Raw genomic sequence first — 27,778 nt, 5'->3', positions numbered from 1 at the left:
TGAGATGACTGGATTAATGCCATAATTATTTGTCAGATGATTGGGCTTCATTCTGTGTGCAAGGATCGCCAGAGGACAAACACGCCGTAACACAGCAAATATATCCACTAGGGGAAAAACAAAATAACTATGTGACCTCCCGTGAGATACAACTATAGGTTGTTTCTACTCACCGAGCTGGAAGAAGGTGATATCGCTCTTGACCCCTGGACCCGCCCCGGTGCTGGCTGCTACCTCCACACTATAGCGGATCCCTGGGGCCAGACTGGGAATCAGCACGGATAAGGTTGAGCCGTCAACTGTACGGTTGATGTGGTACCTACTCTCGTTCCCCAAACACCAAATCTGCCATAATAGAAACATAGAGAAAGTTAAGAGTGAAACAATGTTATGAGGGTTTCCTGACGGCATTCAGTTTGGTAGCTGCCTCTAATCTGTGTCCTTATAATTGGATGGTGCTGCTATTGCAACATTTTAGTGCACTGTGGGTATTGTGTTACATCTCTGAGGTAGGAAAACATTTTACAACATAGCTTTATGTTTTACAGGCTTTGCTCAACACAGGGTCAGTATTAGCTGAGGTAGCCATAACATCTCTCAGTGCAGCCTTAAGCCCATGAAAAACAAATGGGGATCAGTAATCACCCCCATAACCCAATTTCAGCAGAAGCTAAGCGCTGTCACTCCCAGGCTGACTCAAACCAGGGTCACAAAGAGAAGTATACATTCACCTCAGCATGAGGCCTGGAGACCTCCACATCCTGAACCTCTGGCAATCTGCTTTCTTTACCCCCCACCTCCCCCCAGCAGTTAACTAGGTTAACGCACACACTTCCTTGGGTGTGTACTACTTGTGTGCATTCGTTTGCACCTCTGCGATGGACCTACAAAGCCCTGAAATTTTCAAGTGTATCTTAAATTGCAGCGAGTGGGATGGCCGCTAGGGACCAGGCTCGATAATGAGCAGGGAACACTCTCGGGCTGGGCTTAAAAACCATGAAATTACTCTATCACCAGAAACATTTACCTGGAAAATTAACAGTGGCTTAACTTTTTCACTGGCTCTGCTTCATCTTCCCTTCCGCCACTAACCTATATTCGCTGTGACACAAAAAGGCTTTCCAATTAAAATGCAGGACTTCCACAGCATAATGAATGAGAGGACAGTGCTGTCCAAAGTGAGGCCATTACAAAAAGAGCATACATTATTGAATCAGGAGGAAAAGGGAACTCGAAAAGATGTGCTGTAGGTTTAAGGATGCATTAGCACAGCTCCAGACCAAGAAATGACTGGAATTATAATGGAGGTATGTCTCCTCATTGTTATGTCCTTGGTCATTATCATAGCTTGTTGACCTCCTCTCTACAAAATACACTATCACCTGCCTCTGCAAGGATGTCTCTACTAAATCATATAATATCCACAGTTTGGTCAAGTTTTATGTTGTGTGTGCTCATTAAACGTGGAATTCATTTAATTTTCATTCATATCAGTAAAAATACTCAAGATACAGTATCTGACTCATGTAATGCAAGGATAAATGCTTCATCCACACTAAACATACAAGGATCTGTAATCACCAGTCACTACAATTGGAGGATAAACAAACCGATCAAACTGCTCCTTGCTACAGTTCGCCTTTCAAACATCGAAAGATGTGCGAGTTTACTCTCTCCACCAGATGGCACCGTTTCACAACAGTTACCACCAGCTCCCCTGCTTTTTTAGACTCTTTTCCATCTCTGTCTCTGAGCCTCCATCAGCACACAGAGGAGCAGCACTGAGGAGTGTACAAAGGTGTGCCTCAAACCAGGAGTTCATTACCTTTCCATGTTTGTGCATTGTCCTTTTCTCTGTTATCTGTTCTGTTTCCCTGTTTGTGTCTCTACAGTCTGAGTCCCCCTTGCTCAGACCTGAGGTAACTGCCGGGCGTTTGTTGTTTTTTTTTTTGTTACCTTGTACTCCTGGACCACCCCATTCTGTTCCTCTTCTGGAGGGGGTTGCCAGGAGACCACGATGGCAGTCCCATTGTCCCCGCTCTCCGTCACTGTAACCTCACGAGGAGGGGCACTGGGGGCTGAAAGGGATAGACAAAGGATAAAAAAAAAAACACACCTTCATACATGATACTGGTTTTTCCTTCCATAACTGCATGCAGTCCCGCCTTGTCTCCCTCATCCCATTTAGCTGTCAGAATATGCCCTTTATCTCTGTGTGAGACTGAAGCTGAGGTGAGAACAAAGGACTGATAATCAAAATTATGATGCTTTTATCTGAAAATTGAGTTTGTTTAATACAAGTGCCTTTGTGGATAAATAAAAGCAAATAACTGTTTATTCAAAACAGACAGGGAGTTATGATGGTGGTGTGTGAACGCCAACCCGTGGGCCAACGGTAATTAAACTGAAATAATTATGAATGAAACATAAAAGACACAATCACAGTGTGAGTGAGTGTTATAAAAACAAGCGTTTTTCTGCTTATGGGAGAACAAATATTATGTATAGAGCTCCGAAAACAATTATCAACAAAATTGGGAACAAAGGAGAATCCAGCAGAAAAAGATCAAAACATTCCGACAAATGTAAGACACACCAACACACACACTCTCTAGAAAACGCTCTGCAGTCACATTTCTCTTAACTGTTTGCTACAGATTAAAATTTGCAGTTTGGTTTAAAGCAAACCTCATGAGACTGCCACAACCACACCCTATGAAAAATTAGTATAACACTCAAACTGGAGTGTTGTATATGGGTTTCCATAGGGCCTTTTTAAAAGAGCTGAACATCCACCCTAGCATGCTAGAATACACCACATTTGAACATAACATGATCCTGCCCTCGCTGCCTGCTGCGAACAGCTGTTGTATGCTCTCACACATACAAGCTGTGCATATAAAATCGTGTAAACATGAAAACATGCATGCACACATGCAAGCACTAAAGCACACTTGCACACAGTCAGACACACGTTCACATCCCCCCCACCTTCCTCCAGCGTCTTGCCAATTTTGACATCACTGTCTGTTCCCTGGAATTCATTGAAGAAGGGGCGGACTTTGAATTCATATGTGACTCCCTTCCGAAGCTGTGGCACGACAGCGCTGTCCTCTCCAGGGGTGCGCACCTCAAACACAGCCCAATCGCTCCTCTGCATCCCCTCTGGTGAGGGCCTGTACATCACCTTGTAGCCCTGTATGTACTGTGACTGCTGCTCCACCTAGTGAATGGCAGAGGAGCACAGACAAAAACAGTGTCAGCTTGACTTGATTATGTGCTTCACATTTAACAATGGAAAATGATACAGTAATATAATAGATTGTAGCATCACTAGACAGCTATGGATTCATGCAAGTGATAGATCAGGCACTGGATGGAATGGGGTGCTAACTCATCACATCACCCCTCTGTTTATCCATCCGCATCTACATCTCTCTTTTCAACTGTCTGTCTATGCGCCATTTGGAGCAGCAGCGATTTGTGCAAACCACAGTATGAGGTCATTGGCCAGAGGTTCCTCTAAGTCTGGAGCTGGTTAAATAGGGCCCAGGCTCCCAGAACAGCCTGTCTCATCCTGTCCTGCTCTCCAGTGTACTGAGTGGCTGCTGGAGTCAAGGAAGACGGGGAAAAGTGGATCGTTATAGTACCAGAAGTCAAGAATACAACAAGTAAAACAGTGTCTAATGCAGCTAAATAAAGAGAATGAATGTAATTGGAAGGGATTTGTCTGTTGGTTTAATCTCAGGATAATTAATGACGCTTTGTGATCCAGCATGGTTGGAGAAAAGAATAACCACTAACCCGTATGCTAATATCCCTATGAGTCCCAGTGGAAGGCAAGCAGCACTGGCTTGTAAAGATTTTAGTGATTTCTTTATCCCTCCCCTGTAAAATATGCTGCTGGCTCAGGTGGTCTTCATTAGCCTGAAAACTGTGCAACCATTTACCACAACACAAAGGAAAATGTAAAGCCAAGAAACTCCACATTGGGAATAGATTTAACCCTACAGAACAAGGAAACTGTGGCGTTTAACTACAATGTCAGTCTCCCTCATGTCATGTGTTTTTCTGGAACATTCCAGGGAGACACGGTAACTGGGCAGTAATGTTTTAAAGCAGTCTTGACATGTCAGTATCCTTTTCACGTTTCCTCAGTCCCATTCATCACTCACTGTGGCACTTCATAATACCTGGGAATGTAGGGGTGGCCTTATGTCAAAAGGCAAAATTGTGAGCCGTCCCACAGACTAATATCTACTACATAAGGTAGACAGCCATAATGTATAGTTGTATTGTCTCATAATCCAAAAAACAATACATTAACCAGATTAATTGCAGGTGGACATTAGTAGTTCATATTCAGCTTGTACCAGCAAAGAAACACCGACATAAGCTCCCAGTTCTACTTCTGCTTCCTCCTCTTCCACCTATCCGTTTTAACATCTGTAAGCCATTTCCACTTAAGAGCATGAGTTGGCCGCCTCTTCCTTCTCACTTGTATTATTTTAACAGCCGTCAAGTGTTTTCAATCTGTGAGGGCACAGACTGGCACGCCACACGCTGCTATATGGCACTACATGGCCTATTGCAGACGGCTGGGCTCTGTATTCTAGCTTTTGGGCAGTTGAGTGGTCCACTGAGGGCAAAGCTGCAGATTTCTGGTCTCTGGCCAGCTGACCAGTCCAGGCCCATGCCAGATGGATGCTAAGAACACTTGGATTGTGCTCCAGGCTGCTTTCTGCAGTGTCCTTCCTCTGCAGGGTGCTAGGACGTTAGCACATTAGCTCGGCTGAGTTGCCTGACAAATTGACCGTAGGCATATTACTAAACTAACCTTGGAGCTTTGGCGGCCAGTTATACCAATGATCCATATGGCAATCTGTATCCAGCTGCAGCTGTGTGAGAATGTGACAAGAAAAAAGAGGCAATAATGCATTCACGGAAAAAATGATACTCACCGTCCACTGCACCCTGACAGATGAGGAGGAGAGAATGGTGGGGTTGTGCAGGTGGATTACCACCTCTCCCAACTCCCTTTGGATCTGACGATGGTCCACACCCTGACTGGTGGGAGGGATATCTGAATACAGAGGCACAGACATAGAAAATGAATGAACGCAACTTAAACTAGAGAGAAACCAAACAGATCAAGTATATCAAATTTCTATCTGTGAGAAGGCAGTTCTCACCTTGTGTTTTCACAGCATCAGTGATAGGACTGGGATCACTCAGCCCATAGGCATTGGCTGCCCGTACTAAGAAGAGGTAGACTGCGCTGGGCTTCAAGCCCTTCAGTACAAATGACTCAGTTTTCACATGCTCTGCCAAGGTCTGCCAGCTGCTCCCTGATGCATGACTGTGGAAACACAACAGAGAGAATTTAAGTTTAAAAAGTTTCAATAAAGCCATGGAACAATTAGTTTATTGATGGTCAAGTTGATTTGTTTTACCTGAAGGCCTCTATTATATAGGAGGTGGGTGTGGCTCCAGCATTAAGGTTAGGCTTCCAGGAAAGGGTGACAGAGGTGCGGGTAACGTCAGTGACCTCAGGTTTAGAAGGGGCACTGGGGATCAAGTTTGGGTCAGTAGGTCTGTTTGGCTGGACTGGGACTCCAAACTCTAGATGTGGAACAGAGAGAGGGAAACAAACAGGTAAATGTAGTTTGTTGCTGTATTTCAAAAACCAAAGACATGCAAAACATATCTGAAATTTGTTTTGTTGAAAAACAAAACTGGACACTATTGGGTAAGACTTACCTTGAACCTCTAAATAGGCTTTCCATGAGGCCTCTCCGCTGGGTGTGGAGGAGATACAGGTGTAGGTGCCAGTGTCACCAAGCTGGAGGAGGAGAGGGGAGGAATATATTGTGTTAAATTAAAATTATTTAAATGTGTGTTACAGCTCCCTGAACTGGTGGTAGTCTCTTTCCCTCTTTGCGGCTCTCGCTATCTCTCCCCCACACTGCACTACTTATTGACATTCTGGTGGAGTCTGTAGCAGGCAGCTGTCATTGCCTGATAATCTCAATATCATCTCTTTCATAGCAGAAACTGGGGGAAAGCAGCTGGAAAGGCCAAGTGACAGACCATCCCTAGTCAAACGGAAAAGGTTTTCACAGGATCATAGTCTAATTGGAGACCTTATTCTCTCTCTACCATCCCCCGGAGTACCATACATGGGAGTCACTGCCCTGTTCAACAGATGTGGTGACAATCTGCACTGGATATATGTTCAAACCTTGATTATTAATTGGCTTTTCAATATAACTTTGTTGGGAAAAGTGTGGTGCACAGAAAAGTTAGATATAGTTACATGTTCATCTTGGAACGACACCGGAAAGCACTTAGAGAGCTCTCTACCAAGGCTGAACAATCTGCTAAATTTGTTATTTTAATAGTGGAAAATGTAATCTGCATTAGCTCTGGATCTGCATCAACATACACAGTGAGAAACAATCATGTGGTACCTGTGCCAGAGTTTTTTTTCTTTTTTCACTGAGAGTGCAGTAGTTCATGAGAAAGAATAGAGTTGAAAAAAGAAAAAAAAAAAATCCTCTAAATTTGACAAAATCGTTGACAAGTTTTTGAGATATGTGAGTAGTTAACAGGCTAATAAACAAAACACAAAACATAACCCTGCTGGCAAAGGTACATGGCACATTTTCACACTGCCACATGTTTTAAAATGTCTGCTCTGTCAACTGCAGTCAAAGTCTGTGGGTAAGACAAATAATTCTGTTGTGGTTTGTTGTTGATGCATGGTACGCTAAAGGCTACTGTGCCAGTGTGTAAGTAAAATAAAGAGAGAAAAACAGAAAGACATAAATTGTTTGAATAGCTGAGTGTGAACATGGCCCACCAATGACCCTCAAGGTGTGTATTTTTTTGTCAGGCAGGTAAGAAAATGTATTAAACTCTGTAACAATAGCACTTGCACAACTACATTAATAAAATAAATTACCTCACGTATCAAAAACATCTTCATTAAAATGTTGTCGGGGAGAAATGACATGTTCATTAATGTATAGTGCCTGCGGAGTTTACACGGCTACAACAGGAGAACGGTTCAGACGCATCCCCTCCTGCCTGCCTCACACCTGGCAGCCCAATCACACTGCAATCTCGTCACCACAGGACATGCCAGCATTCATCAGAACACCGCAAACTGACGCGAACTCTGACCCCGTGACGCCTCCATCTGGAAGACACGTCAGTGCCCCCCACCTCCCACCCCCGTCGTTGTCTCTCCCTAAGAGTGTGTTCGGCATCACGCGGCTTGCCATCTCAAACACACAGGCACACATGCTCGCACACAAGATTACACACAAAACCCACTGTGCTCACTGACTGACAGGAACTACAGACTGTTCGACTTCATAGGCTCCATTTCAAACCCACGACAACTGACTGACAGCCCGCTGAGGGCTGGTTGCTGGCAGGGAACACATGCTTTATTTACCAACCAGCAGGGGTTTGCCCAGCACATTATGGATGTGATATGTACAACTTTGAAGTTTATTTGCATGGATTTAGACTTAAAAGGCAGCCTAACAGAAAATCTTGATTAAAAACTTAATTATATTTTCATGTGAATTGAGAAATACAAGGTGAGTTTATACATTCAGAGTCAAATTACAAATTAACAAATGCCACATTTTGAGGTGCTGTGTAGTATGTTTACTTTGCTCAATGTTAAAAAGGAATGTGAGCATCGTCGTGCCTGTGTCCTAGTTGTCTTACCTTTGCATAGCGTATCTGCAGAGCACCTGTGTCCAGCTGTTTGACCCTGGAGTCATGAGTGGACACCAATACACCATCCTTCCTCCAGAGGATGGTAGGGGTGGGGTTGCCTGCTGCCACACAGTTGAGAACCACTGTACCATCCACAGCCACCGTCTGATTGGTTGGGCCTTGTCGGATAACTGGCGGCGGACGGTCTGACACAACTGTGAGAGGAAAAGGGAGAATGAGCAATTATATGAGGGGGTGGAAAGAGAAAAACTGAAGGTGCTCATGTGGTGTAATGGGGACAGAAAGAACAGGCGATTCAGACAATTATATCCAGCTTGTGTGAGAAAACACACAAAAGGCAGAGAATAGTGAGACTCTGACAAACATCATGTAGGCAATGTAAGCATGTGAAAACTGCAAGGGTAGTGGGAGAGGTAATTAAATTCAATTTTAAGAACTGGAAGCAATTTTCTAATCATTCAGCAGCAGGAGTCAACCTTAACCAAATAAAAGCAGCGTAATTAAAATGAAACAGCCTCAGATACTTCAGTCTTCTTGCTGCAGCTCTACCAGATGCCTGGCACTGAGCGTATGAACGCTCTCGGCCAACAGTCCCACGGCCCATCCCCCAGCCATAAAACACAAAACAAGGGAGAAAATGCTTAAAAAACATCTAGCCATGCTGTTATCAGCATGAGGACGATTAAACTCCTCCTCTCTGCTTCACAGCCTGCAAATCCTGGGTGTCCAACCAGTAGACGCAAACAACAAAGAAAGACATAGAGGGGAAGCATGTGTTTGACAGAAAGAGAAAGGCTGTACTGCAGAGAAAAGGGGGAAAGAGGGAGGCTTTAATTATATGCACCCAATATTTTTTTCATTTTTATTTTGTCTGTGTGATTCATCATGTTCCCACTATAGGTTGTCTGCCTCCCCCTGATTATTATTATTATTCATAGCACTATTGATGACCATTGCTGTCAGCTCCACTGATTTACTAGCAAGTTACATTCAGTGAGAACCAATCAAATTAATACCTAACTCAGTGTAAAGGCAACACATAATGATGTATGTATGTGTGCACAGATCCACAGAACCGTGCTGCGGTGTAATCTCTAGGCCGCTTTGTCTTTGCTTTTGTGCCGGGGACGGTGCAATTACTAAAACATTGTCAGCATGACCTGTAATTACCAGATCTGCCTGCGGAGAAGTAGTGGCCTCAGAGCGGCCTGCTCACTTTAATAACTGTTATTATTATCCAGAGAGCACGACAGAATGAGAGAGAGAAGAGGAGAGAGAGATGGAGCATACCATTGTAGGTCTGAAATGAAGAAGGACATTTGGTAAATGAGGGGATGAATCTAGGTGTGTCATAGACAAAATAATAGCTGCCCAGCTCTCTGTGGGAATGGTGGAAATGAAACCAAGGTTAGTCCACCAGGCTGACATGGATTGGCTAGCAGAGTAATTAGAGGACCCAATCCAGACCTCACCACACAGCCACAGTCTTCCAACGGTAGACAGCAGCAAGCCAGCCATGGAATACCAAAGGAGACATTAGCCAGTGTGAAGCCAGTGAAGCCAAATACTGAGCCACGGTCTGGGTGCACAGGCACCAGAGAGTCTCTACCTCTGACAGGAACACATTGAACAGGCCAGACCAAACCTCACAAACCTCAATTTGGATATTAATACGCTCTACAGCGGGACCACAGCATTTCAGATGAACAGCTTTATCCTTATGAGCCAAAGATTATCTGAAATACCAATATTAATCAACTCAGTGTTCCTCTAATTCTCTCGCAGGCTTTGCTGTATGCAGAAAGTGTGTTTAAAGAAAGGTTGCTTACCATCGGTGACCTCTAGGAGAGCCTTGGTGATGACACTGCCAGCAATGTTGAGGGCCTGGCAGCTGTAGTAGCCCACGTCTGAGCGTTCAGCGTCAGTGATAGTCAGGTCCCCAGTCTGAGACACAGAAAATCGGCTGGAGGGTTGAGGGGGCTGGTAGGAGAAGAGCAGGTTCTGTGGGGGGGGAAACGGATCACCAAGCTTCAGACTTTTATTTGACTAGAATATATTAATTGGACAGGTTGAAGATTTGACTCCAGAATTGCATATGCATGCAAACATCTGTCTTATCTATCTAGTGAATTAGCTTTCCAAAGCTTTAGGATGAGTATGTTAGAATGTTTTCATAATGGAGCAGCATTTTGAAATGAAAACCCTTATCATAGTTTATTCTGTTTACCTGACTGCCTTCCCGCTGCCAGAAAATGGCTGGCTGTGGGTTTCCAGTTGCCTCGCACTGGAAGGTGACGGTTCTGCCAACCCCAACCACCTGGTTCCTTGGTCTCACCACAAATGCCGGAGGCACTAGGGGACAGCCATGACAATGGTTAGCCATTGAATAGACAAACATGCCATAGTATATTATTACAGTTGTCATAATATCACAGTTACATGTGGTCTGGATTGTTTGAATGAAGGACAAAAGAAATTTGACTGCAGCTCTGGCGCATGTATTCAAATTATTAAGGATATAGGCTCAGTTTCCAAACTTTGCACGGTGTGTGCTCAGCAGATTAAACAGTACGCTTATCAAATTTAAAATGCAGGCATATTATAGATGTAATGAATAGAAAAAACAATGGTTACTCCCATGCCCCTTCATTTGCATGAGCAAGGGCATGCACCGTTAAAATTTACATGGAAATGGGGAATAAATTTGAGCCATCTGTCCATGCTGACACCCTCCAATAGCACAGGCCTCAACCAGGATGCAGTATCCATGCATCTTAATGACAAATTCCATCTCAGACTAAGTGTGGTGTCATAGCCCAATGTCACCCATGTACCTCTAGAATCGACACTAGGCCTTGGTGGACTAATAGGCCGCCTGTGTGAGGAGACACACCCTGAACGTTGAGAGGCAGGTCAGCTTACATGTTCATTTCAAAAGGACTATGGATGTTTCCTCAAATGTATTAAATGTCCTAACATTTTAATCCCTTTTTATATGGGCTATGCTGTACATAAAGAAAAGCAATCTGAGAGCTGTCATTTGAAATACAGACATAATTTGTCCATGAATAAAATGGGGGGTTTGGTAATGCATAAAAGGGGGGAAATAATAGAATGAAATGATGCGGCTTTACCTTGGAGGCCCAAGCTGAGCATATTTTTACCCATTAATGTCCTTTTGTCACTGTTGCCCATGACAACAGAAACATGAGTGCTGATTGGAGGGTGGAGAGGTGATGGGAGGAGGATGGAGGGGGGTTGTGACAGCTTCCTGTCTCTGTCAGGGCGGTGAATAGGTGACGGGTGACATTTCAACTTACCAGACACGACTAAAAAGGGAACAAAAACACAACAACAAAAAACGAAAAGATGAATAACTAAATTATAAACAGCATGACAGAGAAGAGAGATAAGGAAAATAACAATGTGATGTCCATGAGTACAAATAATCATGTTATTATTCAGTGAATAAAAGACATGTCATATTTCACCCTCGACTCAAACCTTAGGGACCACACAATGCACACAGCAAAGGCTAATTACCACGAGTGATCAGGAATGCATTAAAAACGCACACACAAGAAAACTAGCTGAAGAACATCTGATTCAGCATTCCCTCATAGGATGTAATCAAGGACAGGAAAAATGCTGGAAGTAAAACAAAATGACAAAAAGGCACCAAGACAATACCATGAAACACACAGGACAGATGTTTTACATCCTGCTTTGTTTACTTTTCCCCTCTCTTTCCAGGTGTTGCATCAAGGTGAACGTCCCTGCACCCTTTGTGAAGTTTAGAGCACCCCGAGGAGCAGCTAGATCACAGTCCCTCAAATACAGCCTTGCAAATGTATGCCCAGTCCATAAAAACACAAGGTGAATGTTAACCGTCACTCTTTGGCCATAAATCTCCCCCAGGCCAATCACTCACCTTATCTAATCTGTCTGCTCCAACGGCTCCCTTGGAAACATAAACGCTGTCAGTCAGAGTAATGATCAACCCCTTCCTCCTCCCCCTGCCCATTGCTGGCCTTTAAAATGCAGATAAGACTCACATCAAACACTCCCAGAAGAAGACACTCACCGCTATCCATGTGTGAGAGGCTCTGGATGCACACAGTCGTGAGAACATACACACCTACAAATACACAAACCCACTACAACACCTACACACATCCATTCATGTGTGTCTAAGCCTTTAATTAGGTAACCCTACCTTTCCCATGCTGCTGTGATCACAGTTGTAGACCTGGAGGGAGAGGTGAACCTTAAATCTGACTGGGATACTTTGTTGTGGGATTTCTACTAGCTTACAGCGCAGGGGGGAGTCTCTATCAATAAGCTGATCAGGGCGGCTGAGGAAAACACACTGAGCATTGTGGCCTCCAGCCCAATAGGAGGCAGGCTACGTACCAAAGACCACAGCAGAGATATTAGTGGGGATTGGAGTGATGCTGCTGTGCAGTCTGCCTGACATCAACACTACAGCAGGACTGCATGCAGAGGATTTGGCATGATTAATAGTTGCTCCCATTGGGAGCACTGTAGCGTGCTTTAAATATTTTGTATACTGTGCATCAACTGAAATGTGGTTCTCACAGCTTTGTATTATAACAGGAAATGCACAGTGATTGTTTTTTTGATGGTTAAGACAAATTAAATGCAGATATGCAGAGATAGAGTGACACAAAGCATCAGTTTTACATGTGGCACCCAACCAGGTTTTGGTATTTATCATCACTGTAACAGCACACAGACTGCTGACAAGAAGGTTCCTCCCATTCACTCTCCTTTGGCACCAGTTCCAAGCCTCCTTCCAGACCCTTTACATGGGTTATTAGCAGCGCTGCTCTGGGGACTACCATTCCATTCAAGACCTTTCTACACATAAATCACTGCTAACGGCAAACTTAACCAGCTGAGAAAAAACATAACACGTTGATTTTCTGAATTCTGTCCAATACAGTCTGAAACACTGTATTTACATTCCTATGGTGGAAGTCCACTGCTGAGGTTTAATTAAGAAAACACTGAATAAACATTATCTGACCATAGCAGACCCACATCAAAATGCCTCTGTCTGATTCTTCAATCTCTAAAAATACACATACTCACATGTACTCACACCCAAAGAAAACTTAATAGCTGAGCGACATATCTCACAACTACATTGTCATGTGGCTTAGATTAATGATTTTACGATGAAACTATAAATACGGTGAGTGACTTGGCCAATTATGTGTTTCTTCCATCAATCAATGAAATATTTCACTTGACATATTTATAAGTCCAAAGGAGGTGTAGTAGCCTGACAAACACATGTGAAAGACAATAATTCACTGATTAAGTTAGTAACGAGACCAGAGCACATTGAAAGAAAAATAGCCCAAGGCACCATTCCCACAATGTCGACATTGTTCATTGACAATCTCACCATGGAAGTTGTGAAAATCCCCCTCTTGTCCACACAGAGCTGGATTATTCTCATAAACTGCCAGCTCTTAAAGGATTGCTTTGAAGGACAATATCTTCAATATTGTGTGCCTTGCTGTATTTCTACTGCTATGATAAGTAAATTGCATAATGACACTGCAGGCAATGATTTCTATATTTAACGTTTCTTTTAAAAAAAAAAAAAAACTCAATTTTTATTCAGTTGGTTTTATCGTCCATTTACACATCACAGCAGATTTAGCAGAAAAACTTGAGTTCAAAGAATATTTACATTAATCCCACTTCAGCCCATTTTACCCATTTTGTGGTGTAGTCCTCTCTGCCAGTAGTTCACCACTGAAATTATTTTATTCAGCTGCTCAGTTATTCTTGTGCCGTGGCTCAGCAATCCTGCCATTCTTGTACTCTTGATGTAGGGCGACAGCATTGCCCACTAAACCCACAGACTAAACTCTTGCCCCCCACATTACTGTTGTCTTCACTACTACAGCGACATCTTACTACCTATACATCGTTTCTGCTAGTTTGGACCGTTTAGACCTACAATTATCCGTCTTTTCTTTCCTTTCCTGTGCCCGCATCTGTAATTAGAAGCATGTCATTTCCGGGCGTGGGACTGTGGCCTGCTTGCCTTTAATTAGCTGGACTACTCAGTGCCCACAGCTTCCCTGGCCTCCTCATGTCCTGGTCTGGATGAAGCTCAGGGAGCTGAAGAGTCGATGGAAATGGTTCTAGGAACTTTGAAGGCTTGGAAGTTCAGGCATCAGTCAGATTTAACTGGGACTGTAGGATTCCTATGATTTACGCCATACCACTATCCCTTTCACCTGATTTTACAGTCAAAGCATCTGCGTTTGTCCTTTAAATCTATGGTGGAGGTTCGTCTTTGCTGAGGTGTAATGTGTAATGTAATGCCTGTCTAACTCTTATAACATGGGGGGTTGAAAGGCATAATGTATGAAAAGAGGGTCAGTGCCTTGATTCTACATGCAGGCAACAGGGAATTGGCCTGAGGTTTAGACATTTCATTTCCACTGAGGACAAGGGAGGTTTAAGCATTGCAAATATCATTCTAAGCCAGGAGAACAGCTTATTGAACCAGTGCATCAATGCTGTTCCCTTTCATTAACTAAGCTTTCATCAGGGAGAGGGAAAGAGTGAAAAAAGGCAATAAGAGAAGTAGATATATTGATGCGTGTATTGGCAGGTGAGCCTAATCTTGCTCCTCCAATCTGAGGATTGTTGTTTTGAGGAGAAAATCAAGTAATAATTGCAAAGGGTAGCCAAGTGAAGATGAAGTATCTGTGCTTGCAGGTGGGGGTTGACAGAGAAATAGAATTGCCTTGTCTCTTTATATCTCTGCTGTGCTGACTTCTGGGAGTGACATTAATATGACTGACCTCACCACAGACACTCTCCCCCCTCTATCCTCTTCACCACAATCATCCGCAGCCCCAATTCCCAACCCGTTCTGCATCAGTGGTAAGCCGCCACCAAGACCAGCACGCTCGCTGTCCTTCCATCCAATCCCACCCTCCCATGCCGTCAGCCTCCTCCTCCTTTCCTTCCTTCTTCCCTCACCCGACTCCCAACATTCCCATTAGTTTGGCGTTAAATAGCCCCTGTGTTCCTCTGACTCTCAGGAGGGTTTGGGGGTGATCCCAGCCCCCATTTCCTCTGAATGGGTCCTTTCTGAATGTTCACACTCTGTGACCAGCTGCTTTATATTCCAACTGTGTTAATAAGACGTCCAATGGAGGGGGCCACAGGAGACACAGAGATATTCCATAGTTTCACAAATCGCACTGTATGTCTTAAAACTTGAAGGAGGACAGGCCTCTGGAGAAATGCCACTTGTATAGGCCAAATGAAATCGATTGCTTCTGAGCTCCCATGTGCACAACTCTACAGCTGTTATGGATTTTTGCGTTTCTTTTTATTAGAAATCAATCAGCTAATTGAGAGAGAATAGTTGAAAGTGATGACCATGTAGTACTAAAGCTGAAGGCTATTATTGCAGTGTGGCTGGGCTAAATTGTATTTGAATCAAGCTGCACTATAACCCAAAATGGAAATTAATTTAGAATAGCTGTTCAGGGGGCTGTAAATGAAATATTTTGCTAAGTACATAGTGTGAAACTGAGGCGTATAAAAGTATCCAGTCTTACCGTGGACGGTGAGCGTGGCCGACGCCTCCGCCTTGCCCACCATGTTCTCTGCCACACAGGTGTAGGAGCCCACATCACCTGAGGTCAGGCGACGGATCTTCAGGGTGTGGTCCTCGCGAATCTCGTACCTGGATTAATACAGGTGTTTGTGTTGTCAAAATAAGATTAGACACAAAAAACCTCACACAGACTCACTCAATGCAACATGCGTCAGCCGACAGCACAGACAAAAGTGAGCAGTGGATCAAACAGAGACAAGGAGAGAGGGCGAGGGAGGGAGGCATTGTGTGATGAAAGGTGACAAGGTGATGAGTCATACCTTCCTTTGGGCAGGTCACCATCGTCTTTCCTCCAGCGCACGGTGGGAACTGGGTCACCGCGGGCCTCGCACCTGAACTCAACACTTTGGTCCACTAACACCACCTGGCTGCCCGGGCGGCGTACAAAACTGGGACGCTCTGCAAAGATGAAAACAGCACACAGATTACACATCACAAAGCAGACAATGGTAGCACTGGAATAATGTTCTGATTAAGCTGAAGTCATAAATCTAGGTTTTGTGTGAGTAAGACTTCAGAGCTAAGTTTGAAATTAAATTGAAAACTGTATAAAAACCCAGTGGAAAAAAGACATCTTGGAGAAAAGCTTTTTTAAAATGATTTAGTTTGAAGTGTCCTGGAATGAAAATAATGAAATAATCTAATTTTTTGTATATAGAGGCATGGCATGACAGGGTAATAGCCAATTTATGGTTAACAAAACAAGACAAAAATACAGTCTTGACTATAGAGACTAGACAGTACACATAAGTCAAAATACAGGCCAGGAAACAGTAACTACTTTGTGGTAGAGTATATGACTTTAATTACTCACGACGCAAGACTAAATTAATTGAAGACAGGACACTGAACAAGACCTGACACAGAACGTCTCACCCCTTTTGTCATCTTGTTAACTACTCCAGGTCTGACTCTATCTGTTCACCAAATCCCATCGGTGCAGATTCACCACAGCACCTCTAGTGTTTATTATTTTGGTTCTCTGAGGCTTAAAAAAATCATAGCTTTCAGTTCCTCTGAACACACTCCTTCAGACTCAGGCCCACAAACTAACCAGGGTGGTTTATGATTAACCAGAGTTTCTGGGTTGCGATACTCACTTGTATGGACAAACACAAAAGCTATGAGCTGGCCTCATTTCAGCCCTGACAGTATTATTTCAGTATAATTCTTTATCTTTACGAAACTGCCTTTGTTGTTGTTCCCTCTGACAGATTATAAGAGGTCTCTGAGGAGAGGAGGTGGAGGAAGTGAAAAAGCTGGCGATAAAATCAGGAGTCTGGACATGCTCTCAATTGGGACACAGGAGAGTATCGGGGTCAGAGGTCACTCATGGTGAAATAGGGTGCAGCTGGTGAGAGGAGTGAAGCTGCTGGGGTCAGTGTGGGATTCATAGCAAAGTGTGAGATCGGAGGTCATCTCACACTCTATCTGATAAAGGTCAGCGACACCATTTAGTTCACTGGGAGATAGACAATGAAAGCTTAACATCTGGATTCTGTTTCTCACTGCAGACAAACAGAAAAAACTATGTATGTGGACAGAAAGTAAAGCAGACAACAGATTGACATACTCTAAAGGAGAGAAATGGATTAATTACCAAGCACTGTGAGTTCGGCTATTTCACTTTCACGTTCTCCAACCATGTTTGTGCCGACGCACACATACTTCCCAGCATCACTCTTCCGGGCATTTGTGATCATCAGCTTCCCTCCACGTATCTGAGTGAATAGAAGAGGAGGTGAGAGGCTAAACATGGAAAAGAAAAACAGCAATATTAAAGTCGGAGAGACACTTGAGGCCTGTGGTTGACACAGAGAAACAAAAAAAAACAGCATAGCTCAAACATTACAAAACATTTCCTGATTGCTCTCAAGAATGCCTGTGAGCATTTACTTACCAAAAGGCCATTACAACACTATGATAAAATGCACTCACAAACACATCATGGCTTGGTGCTTAAGAGTTTTTGTTTCATTGGCTTTTTGCTCTTAGCCTACTGAGGCAGAGACCAACTGGACTACTTTGTCTATACCTAGTTTTGTGCTATTCCCACTCATCTTCCACTTGAAGCCTAAACCACTACGAGTCGGCCTGCTCCTCCTCGGGGTAAGCTGAGCCAAAGAACACTTTCCCAATCCAACACAACCACAGGTCCCCAAGGGAACACCTGAGGCACCGCAGGACTGCAAGCACTTATCCAGTCGCCTCAAAGAACCTGAGGACAGTTTTGTCTATTATTGTGCAGGGAATGTTTTAAAGAATTGCTTTCTTGATTTTTTTTTTCTTTGTGCATACATATACAAGTGAGAGCAAGTGAACATACACAGAGGGACATGTGAATGGCACACCCACCCAGCAGTGAATGTGTGTTTGTCCAGGTGAATGTCATGTCTGTTATTTCCCAGGGCTTTGATTACAGGCCAGAGGAGGTGCTTTGTTCTCAGGCAGTCAGAAAGGCAGTCCAGAACCCAGCACAGGCCCCTCAGCCCTTCTCTCAGCTGACAACCATGCCAGTCAGTGCAGACACAGACAATAGCATGGTGCACTGATGATCTCTGAGCCTTGATGGAGCTTAAGGTTTTAAATGCACACATCGGCCCGCAAGAACTGGACCACCACCTACAAGCATGTAATCGATACCCTCATTATCGAGCCACTGAGAGAGAACCTGATACACAATATTACAAAAAATCTGCCTTCCCTGTGACTGCCATGTTAAACACAAGCCCTCCTAAACGTGCATGTGCAAGCTGTGTCTCAGTTAATCTCCATCACTGCACTTCACATAGCCATGCAGTCTAGTTTTCATCACTTGCACATGACGAACAAACTTCAAACAGAGTGTATATGGATTTTAGTTTCTATAAAGAGGGGAAGTCTAAGATTCTTGAAGGACAACTTTGCAACCGGACACATTCCTCTGGTTCAGAGGCACTCCTCAGTCCTTCATCCCTGTTTAATATTCATGGCGAAAAGCAGGAGGCGGAGGGACGTGAAGAGGCTGTGGAAGGCTGGCTTATTTAAGGTACCCTGTGGTGCTGGAGGGGTTTGAAGTATCATTATGTTACTGTTTGTTTGAGGAAAGGCTTAACAGCTAAAACACTGCGACACTCGCAAAGGCCCAAGGTCAGGGCAGACCATGCAGCAGAGAAAGAGGGTGGGGGTGTACTGTTGGTTCCACAGGGCTCTGACATGAGGATCCACTTAAGGGCCCGTCCACTCTATCCATATTCTTACCTCTGTGTGTCTGTGGCGGTTTCCCATTCTCCACAGGCATATTTGGAGTGCCAGAGCAGCAGGGACTCCGAGAGCCGGCTAAAGTAAATGAATGCAGCAGCGGCCCTCTTTTTCTCTGCATGCATATCCTCTTCACACAACACAGTGTGGCAAACAGGCTGCTGAAAGCCCCAACAATCTGACCATTATCCCTGCATTACAGGGAGATGGCTCTATCCTGTTGCCTTTTGTCTCATGTCATTTGGCAGTGCTGATAATGCAAAAGCCCCCATTCAGCATGCACTCTGTTGGTATTCACACAGCAGTTCATTTTCCAGGCTGATAATTAGCCACAACTATTGCACAAAAGGAGAAGGACAATGCGCTGCATTTTAGTCATTTATGATGCTGCCGACAGACTCTGGCTCTCAAGACAGACAATGGTCTAGGCTTAAATACTGGCATTTTTCCTTCTTCTGTTTATTTATCCTTCCCCTCATTGTTCCTGTAAGACCTGTTTGACAAAGTTGAGAGGAGGAATGTGGCCAGCTGCTGCTAGTGGTACAGCAGCATTACAGGGTAATAGACCTACCTCACTTTTTATAGCACAGTGGGAATCTCTTCACAACCTCCCCACATAAAGTCATGAATATATGCGAGATGGCACACAGCATGTCTTTGGTGTTTACACACAGCTGACTAAAATAGATAGAAAAACACAAGGGTTTCCTCTGATGTGTCTTTCTCTCTGAAGTTCACTCCCTCTTCTTTATGCTGCAGCCACCAAAGCCGAGCCGACCCATCCCAGTAAAGTGCAGCGCAGAGAGAAAATCCCCACTGCAGGTGGTTAGGGACCTCGCTCTGATCACCAGTGATCACCAAGGAGACTGCACGTTCCAGCATGTTGCATGGTGGAAGGAACTGACTGAACCAAACACAACAATGCAGGCTGGATGAGGGGGGGGCCCTTTGACGAGCTCAGCTGTTCATCACATTATAAAGATTCCTCCCTCTGCTTTCCTTTCCACAGTCCCATATTCACTCTGACCAAATTTACTGTACCGTAAACAAATTCTGGACATCGTCTCATGATTGTCCAACTTGATCTGTTAACATGGGTGTCCACAGGACACCAGACTCCCTTCTGTCACCACAGCTGATTACACACACTTATACATGACGTCTTGTGCTTCTTTAAAAGTGGTCATTTGGGAACACTCAAGAGTGTGGAGTTTTGTGCTTGACAGGAAGTTTACAGTGAACAACACCAGCTGTTTAATCTACCAGACACTGTTTTCAGTTCCACAGAAGGCCCAACACTGCTGCAGGCTATAAGGACACAACTCTGAGTCATTTAGTCTGTGTTACAGCGGCAGTGTTCACAGCGTTTACTCAAAGGATTTCACCCACCAGTGCACAAAATCACATATACAGCAGAGACTAAGTCCTCACTTCCACCATGCAGGGGGTAGAAATCATTTCCACAATAACATATTGTGGAAATGATTTATAAACAACAGACACAGGGTTTGTGTGTGTGTGTGTGTTCACTGGGGCTAAAATATAATTATGGGAAAGGCCATGTGTGCAAGAGCCATACAGAGATGCTTTGTCCTCAGTGAACCTCGTCTTTAACACAGTTAACGGCATGAGGTAGTTTGACTTTAGATAATGAACGAAGCTAAAAAGGTTAATTGATAAATTAAATTAATACATTTTTTATATTCTATAGAGGATATAACCCCAGAAAGTGAACAGTCCTTTAGTGTCAGTTTAGGAGAGAATGGGATGTTTGATAAGGCAACAGTGGGCACAGAGAGATAGTCAGTTGAGAGTTCATATACAATACATGGATGATCCCAACATGTAAATCAAACAAGACAGACAGTAAATTCCTAAAAGGCCACAAGGGTTTCATATGTGACGAAGAGGTTTCGTGCTTATCAGTAGCTACTGACTAAACTCAGGAACAGATATGATTTGATTCTCTTTAAACTAGATTATGTGCTTGTTTCTTTCAATTATGCTGCTCAGCAGCCAGACACGGACTCTTAATCTTTTGCCTGCCTATCTGAAGAGAGAGAGAGAATACTAGCACTGTTTAGGAGTTAGAACCAAGTGCGCCCAACTCCAACTGGCCCTCACTGAGCAAAACTGAATTCATGTACAGTCCTCCACTGAAGACAGCCAACAGCAATAAATCACTGTTTTGACTTACCCAGTAATGAAAATGTATTGAGCACAACTATCCCAGGCTGGATTTCAGTACTGTGCTACAGGCATACAGAGTGGAACATCTTTATTAGTACCTTGTATTTATTATCTGGAGAAGATTTGATTTTCCATGACTGTTCTGTGCCATCGTCAGCACTTGGGGGCCAAACTACTTGACTGCTCAACAACTGCAACAGTCAGATTTGAAAATGGGATCCAGACCCACTACTAACTACCTCCTTCACACTAACTGCTTGTGTTACCTGAGTGCTGAGTCAGAGCTTTTACTTCCCTTAAGCACACATCCAATCAGTATAATCAAACACAACTACAAGTTTCTTCCTGCTTGAGGGAAATGACTATGGACACAAAGTCGCGTTTGGTTGAAACAGTTTGAGCTAGGATTATTCAAGACAGACCTGAAGTAAGCAAGCATGTAGAGCTGATTGATACAGCAGTACTGTCTGTGTTGTTGTAATTAAAGCTGAATAATTGGTGGTTTGGTGGTAAATCAAATGTAGAGAGTTGTTTGGATTCTGCAGGCACTGCTGCTGAGTATAACTTTCTCCTCTTTGATTCCAGTCAGCTCATTTCTCCCCCCTGATCTACGTTTCTCCTGGTTGATTTCAGCAGCAAGCCATCCCTAATCAATGCACAGCTGCTGACTAATGGAGCAAGACTGATTCTATACCTCAGTCATTAAAGGTTATAGCCACCAAAATGGGCTGCTTTTGGTTTGGTAATTGCTGTATGAGAATAATGAGTCAAACAAATCAATCTTTCAACAAACACTGAGGTGTTGGTAATGACTTGACCTGCATCACTAGGTCATTCTATCTCATACATTTAAACACATCATCCATATATACAAAGCAGTCTACAGGCATCAATAGCTTAGACTACGTGTCAGCAATAATAATATTTAAGTCACCGCAGTTTACATGAAAAAAGTCAGTCTACTTACAGTGATCCTCTCATCTCGGTCATCAATGTTTACTCCGTCTTTTTTCCATGATATGGTGGGTTCAGGATGTCCGCGTGGAGGCTGACACTCCAGGACCGCTGGCTCTCCTGCTGCCACAATCACATCTGCAGGGTTTTGTCTGAAGTCATCACGTAGAACTGCAAGAAAACAGAAAGAGGACAAGGAAAAAAAAAAAAACAACACAATGTCAGTATGTCCTCTAGGAAATGTACAGCAACGGAAGACTTAAAGAAGCAGGTGACTGCAATGTTTAAAAAAAAAAAAAAAAAAAACAACACTTAAAGCTGTTCATAAAGCCAAGGGCAGCTAGTAAAAAAGCAGTCAAGGCATTTTGACACACATAATTAGTTCCACACAGATGACAAAATGTTGGGCACACATCATTACTGATTTACTGCACCTAGCCCACAATGAAAATTGCAACAATCCCATTAAAATGTCTTGACAGGGTAACTAAAAAAAATTATGTATATATGTGTATATACTGGGCTTATACACTTTCTATATAAATGGACTGCTTTCTCTCACATAACGTTACTGTCAGTAAGCTTTACAATACCAATGATAAACACACATCTGTGCTCATCATCATCTCTAATAGCAATGACCTTCCTCTTTGTTGACCGAACCAAACAGACCTACATGCAATCAAGCACACACACTTCAGTACATGCTGATCATCACCTCTCGATCATCACTTCTTCATCTGTCCCTGACATTCCATATTTACGCCCCCCGCGCTCATATACCTATGCTGCCTTGACATAGATAGAAATCTAGATTAGATCCAATCTACCATTGCTGCCTTGCTAAGGAATTTAGTAGGATATGATTCTTATTTGCATTGATTTTCCCTGGTAAAGGTGGGGTAAAAAAGATGACACCGCCATGAATTTTCATTATTTAGATATAAGAGGTCCACAGCTTCTCATTCCTAGGTCTAATTTGTTGATACTAAATAGATGTGAAGGTTTAAAGAGATTAACTGAGCAGTTCTGATTTTCATTTGGAGCTGAATGCAAAATTACAAAGCCTGTCCCCCCCCTAAAATCATTAGTCTCAGCCTGCCTGCCTTATCAGAATACCACATCAATATCATTACCAACTGATAGTTGCAAAAAAGCAGATCAATACATATCCATTTTCTGAGGGGCAGAGAAACAGCATATCTCTGGACTCCATATCGCTGGTGTTAAAGATAAACTGGAGGTTTATTGAGAGGGGAGAAAGTAATGAAAAAGCAACAAGCTCACTTCTGCACAGAGCATGCCAGTAATCATTTTCCCAGCTCTGCTGCATATACATATAAAAACATATGAAAACAGTGCTTGTAAATTTCAGGCTGTAATGCAGGCCACACACAAAGTATGGAGGTCAGCACAGTCTGTGCAAGTGCATTGTTAGCCCTTTGTATGCATGGAAAAGTAATGTGTATGTATGTTATTTTGTGTGCGTTTTGGGGATAAAACTGAGCTTTTGCTGTCTATTGTCTCACGCTCCTCAGTTTGCTCTAAAGTCACCTCAGTCACAGATCAAAGTCAGGCTCACCCCAGGACCCCTCACCTACTGACAGCCAACAAATTCCAGACTAAACCCTTTAAGCTGTTTCTGTTAGATACTGCTCTCTGCTTCTTCTAACACAGACTGGGAATCCAATCCAACAGTAGGAACCTGGCTTTAGAGGAGGATGGGTGGTAATAGCTTCCCCAGTCTTTTGCTCTATAATCACACCCAAACCTTCCTTTTCAGAGCTGTAACATTACCAAGCCACAATTCTTACACATAGAAACAGTATTTATCAGAAACAGAGCAAAAGAATTCATCAGATATTTTGTGACTCATACGCTGTTGCTGCCAATGAAGAGGAGGTATACATCTCCAGATTATGCACACTGTACTGTACACAGATGAATAATGATTATGTGTGTGTGACCCCACAGATTTTCTCCACTCGCTCTGATCCAACTAAAACTCAGCAGTGCAGCTGTGCGGTGAGTGAGCTCATTTGGTGCAGTTAAAAGCAGATACAGTCATTCAGGAATGCAAATGTAAACACTAAACATCCGATCCATTAGAGCACCAGCTCCATCTGAAGAAGCACCGTCTATTTGTATCGGCAAGGTCAACCTGTTCTGAAGAACTTTATTGTTAAGTTTAAGCTTTATTGTAAAAGTCAGCCTTCAGTATCAAGGTGATACCCATGTTGACCCATATAATATTGCAAAAGTGCATTTTTTAAATATTAAAACATCTCTCCTTATTTTTCTTAAGAAAGTATTTAAGTGTACACATCCTGCATCAATGATAATGATTGAGCAATATCCTGTTGATCAAGAGCATGTACACTTAAGAACTTAACAGTGAAGAGTGTATGAGAGGATTCATGTTTTTCCTGCATGGCTAATGCAGAGCCTGTAATAAATGCTCGGTGAGTGAGCTCAGTAACTTAAGTGCTCCTCATCTCCACTCAGTGGGTCTCTACCTCCCCTGCTGGCCTCACTGTAATTCTTTCAGCTAACATGCAGATGCATCTGTCCCACTGGAAAATAAAAAGGGATGTGTGTGGAGGAAAAGAGGAAAGAAAAAAGAAAAAAAAAAAAAAGAAAACGGGATGCTGTATTGACTAGCTGGAGGCCAGAGGGAGAGCTGGCATCATCCAGTGTTTACACCAACAGCGCAGTGACCTCCACCCCTCCTCCCCGGCACTCACTCCCCCACCTTGCTGCCCTCTCTCCTCCTCCAAACCAACACCTCTTTGTTATAAACACAGCTGAGTGCAGCGCAGCAGACAGCCCTGAACATCTGCGTAGTGGAAAACAAAATCCTTTGGGATGTAGGCAGAATGAGCAAGAGGTAGACAGAGGCAGCCAGACAGTCTGTCAGACAGACAGACAGACAGACAGGCAGACAGACAGACGGATGGACGGACCCAGATCTGGATGGGGTACAAAGCCCCAACTCTTCCGCCAGAAGCCCTGTCAGATCCGGAGCTGCTGTGGAATTGGTTGCCTCTGGCCCCCCTGGTTTAAATAAGGTATCCAGCGTCCCTCCTTCCTGTGTATATACTGCACAAGGCCCTGCTCGTCTGACTCACTTGCTGTTCCTGTTGGGACCCAAAATTGGGTGAAAAAATGGGATAGAGAGGCTCTCACGCTGTGTGCTATCCTGAAAGTGTGTGTGTGTGTGTGTGTTTGTGTGGTGTGGTCTGTGTCTGTGCTTGGGATAATGAGCCTACTCTACCATTCTGTCTCTCTAGTGAGCCTGCAGCTGTCCCCTAGCAGATAATATTTCCTTCGCTATTAACAGGGAGGCCAAACTCAATGTGTGTGTGGTGTGTGTGTGTGTGTACAGAGAGATTTTCAGTTTGCAGCTTAACATGTGGAAATGGGCCAAAGTCACAGGTCCCAGCATGAAGACGCCTCTTTGTCCATCCTGGATTTGCTCAAATATGCTGATGATGGGATGAAACAGAGTAAATATCCGGAATGGGACAGATATCAGTACACTTTGTCAAGGTAAAGGGATCTATTCTGCATTGCATTTCCGCTTCTCCTCTTTTCAGCAGGCTGAAAACAAAACACATCATATCTCATCTGGCTGACATGTCTCACTGCAAGACAAACAGCTGACTGTGCATAAAACAACCATATCTATCAAAGCAGAGGTTTCATTTGCAGTGGCAAACATCTGTTGGGCTCTGCCAAGCCAAGTCTAACCGCACTCTGCTGTACTGTATGATAAATCGCTCCCCAGGTCCACAGTAGCAAATTGGTGCTGTGCTGAGGCTAACGCAATTAGCCGACATCATTTCTTACGCCCAAGCTCTCCTTTAAAGGTCAGCTGAGATGGCTGCTCTCAGCCCTGAAAACTACCAGGTTCATCACCCCCACAAACTATCCCCTCATCCACCCACACACTCACACATGCACACACAACACACGCACGCACATGCAGTCTTTGCCTCAGGAAATTGAAAACAGATGTTTAAATGTCAAATTAAAATGAGATTCCCGTGCTGCCCCTCCAACATTAATGAAAATGAAGACTTGATGCCACACACAAGTCTGGGTGGGAAGATCAGATGAGCTTTGTTCTGAGGAAATTAAACCAAGTACAACAAGCTTCCCCGCAAATCTTTGTAAGGATACAAAAACAGACCCACTAGGGAATTAAAGATTTATCAGAAGGCACCCGGAGTCAATCCTGCAGAGACACACGGCACAGCATGGGTCTCGCCTTTGGGTTTGGATTTTTTCTTGAAACAGAATGGACATGGCTAGCACTGTTAAGGGAAGCAGAATGAATGTTAACAACAAAAGAGAAAGAGAACTGAAGAAAGAAGCAGCAACAAAAGAGAAAATGTGCTCCATATAATGGAAAGATAATCTCACTCTTTTCCTTCTAATCTCTCCTTCTAGTTTCCTGAAGGTAGTTCTCCTTCTTTTAAACAGAACAAATTTGCTGCATTTGCCTCACAAGCTGCCACCATGCCAGGCTATCAGGGGTCAAACATCATCAAATATTACCAGAGGATATAAGGTAGGGATGAATGGACAGCACAATGAATACCAAGAAAATATCAAATGGCTAAGCAGCCCCAGATGTTTTCTGCTTCCAGCCCCTGCTGCAGTAGAATTGGTCTTTCTCTCATATTAATTCTATTTTGTTCAACACTATGATGCAGTGACAGGACAAGTCAGTGTCTGAATAAGAGTAATAATAATTGAACATATAAAAACAGGCCACAGCATGGATGTTTCAATTATATTTCACATGTAAAGAAAACTGTCACATATTCACAGGAGCTGAATCTTATTAAAATCTGCTCCAGTCTGGTCAAATGACAGATTTATGCGTTTTAAAATAGGGCTTACACTGGATGAGCTCCCCTGCAGTGCATTTCTACTTACTGTACAACATAATTCCTCTGCCCCTCCATGAGTGTTGTTTATGCCATAAGCAAAAATCTGCCTTATTCACAGTGCAGCTATGTTGTGTGCTAAGCCCCTCCATATTGATGCTCATCACCTTGCCTCCAGCTCTGTCCTGTGGGACAAACACCTCTCATTCTCTCCCTCTATGTACCTCCCACTTTGTCTCTAAATTTCTCTTTCCCCTCTCAGCATTTGACCCCCTTATCATACCTCTCTCTCAGCTCACACACACTGAGCAGCTTACATCAAAGACATGCTCATAGCGATGGTGTGTTAACCCATGCCACTCTACTGCAAAGGCTGTTGCAGGTGGATAATTTGCCAGCGGCGCGTGTACAGTGTGTGTGTGTGTGTGTTTGTATGAGTGTGTTTGCACTGCTGCAATCTGTAGTTTGCTGGTGGGTGTGAAGTTATAACAGGACCCCAACTGTACCCTGGAGAATTGCTGCCTCCCTTTTCTCCCTCCTCCTCCACATTCCCTTGTGACCCCACCACCAGGGAGATCAGATTGGACATGGCGGACTCCCCTCTCTTTCTCAGTCTGGCTCTCGTTCCTCGGCTCTGAGCTCATGCCCTCTTGCCCACCCTGCAGACTCTCTATCCTCTCCTGCAGCACACAGGCTGCACTGGGCATGCCCATAATAATGTCTGGGATAGGTGATTATAGATATAAACTTAAGAGTTATGTACGCATACACAAATACAGAGATAAAACTGACAAACAGGGAAGTTGTAAATAATATTAGACATCACAATAAAGCCAACACACATTTTCCACTTCTAAATGTTTTGTTGTTTTAGGATTTATAGATTTCAGATTTATTTTCAAATGCTGTATTGATAAATCATTTTGAAAACAATAGCAGCTCTCTAGACAACTGTGACATTCAATATAAGGTCACATCTGCAGAGTCACATTGGTTAAAAATGCTTGACAGCCTAACTGCCTGGTTGACCGCAAGATACCTTGTGGACACCCGTAAATATGTC

General features: G+C 43.6%; 1 protein-coding gene across 3 annotated transcripts in view; it reads right to left on the bottom strand.

Annotated features, from left to right (window-relative positions):
* robo1 (roundabout, axon guidance receptor, homolog 1 (Drosophila)) overlaps positions 1-27,778 on the bottom strand; it is a 215,544-nt gene that overhangs the window by 20,024 nt on the left and 167,742 nt on the right. For all 3 annotated transcript variants that reach the window (XM_051065358.1, XM_018665365.2, XM_051065359.1), the window contains 14 exons: positions 21,834-21,991; positions 17,037-17,157; positions 15,697-15,835; positions 15,378-15,505; positions 9,983-10,107; positions 9,585-9,756; positions 7,744-7,949; positions 5,761-5,842; positions 5,454-5,622; positions 5,193-5,359; positions 4,962-5,083; positions 2,992-3,223; positions 1,957-2,078; positions 174-345 (listed from right to left, as the gene is read on the bottom strand). In XM_051065358.1, coding sequence (XP_050921315.1) covers positions 174-345; positions 1,957-2,078; positions 2,992-3,223; positions 4,962-5,083; positions 5,193-5,359; positions 5,454-5,622; positions 5,761-5,842; positions 7,744-7,949; positions 9,585-9,756; positions 9,983-10,107; positions 15,378-15,505; positions 15,697-15,835; positions 17,037-17,157; positions 21,834-21,991 — 2,115 coding nt within the window. The remainder of the gene's footprint in view (positions 1-173; positions 346-1,956; positions 2,079-2,991; positions 3,224-4,961; positions 5,084-5,192; positions 5,360-5,453; positions 5,623-5,760; positions 5,843-7,743; positions 7,950-9,584; positions 9,757-9,982; positions 10,108-15,377; positions 15,506-15,696; positions 15,836-17,036; positions 17,158-21,833; positions 21,992-27,778) is intronic.

This window comes from Lates calcarifer, linkage group LG21 (assembly GCF_001640805.2).
Source record: "Lates calcarifer isolate ASB-BC8 linkage group LG21, TLL_Latcal_v3, whole genome shotgun sequence".
Taxonomy (NCBI): domain Eukaryota; kingdom Metazoa; phylum Chordata; class Actinopteri; family Centropomidae; genus Lates; species Lates calcarifer.
Note: the sequence above shows the minus strand (reverse complement) of the source record. Positions and strands in the feature narration are given on the sequence as shown.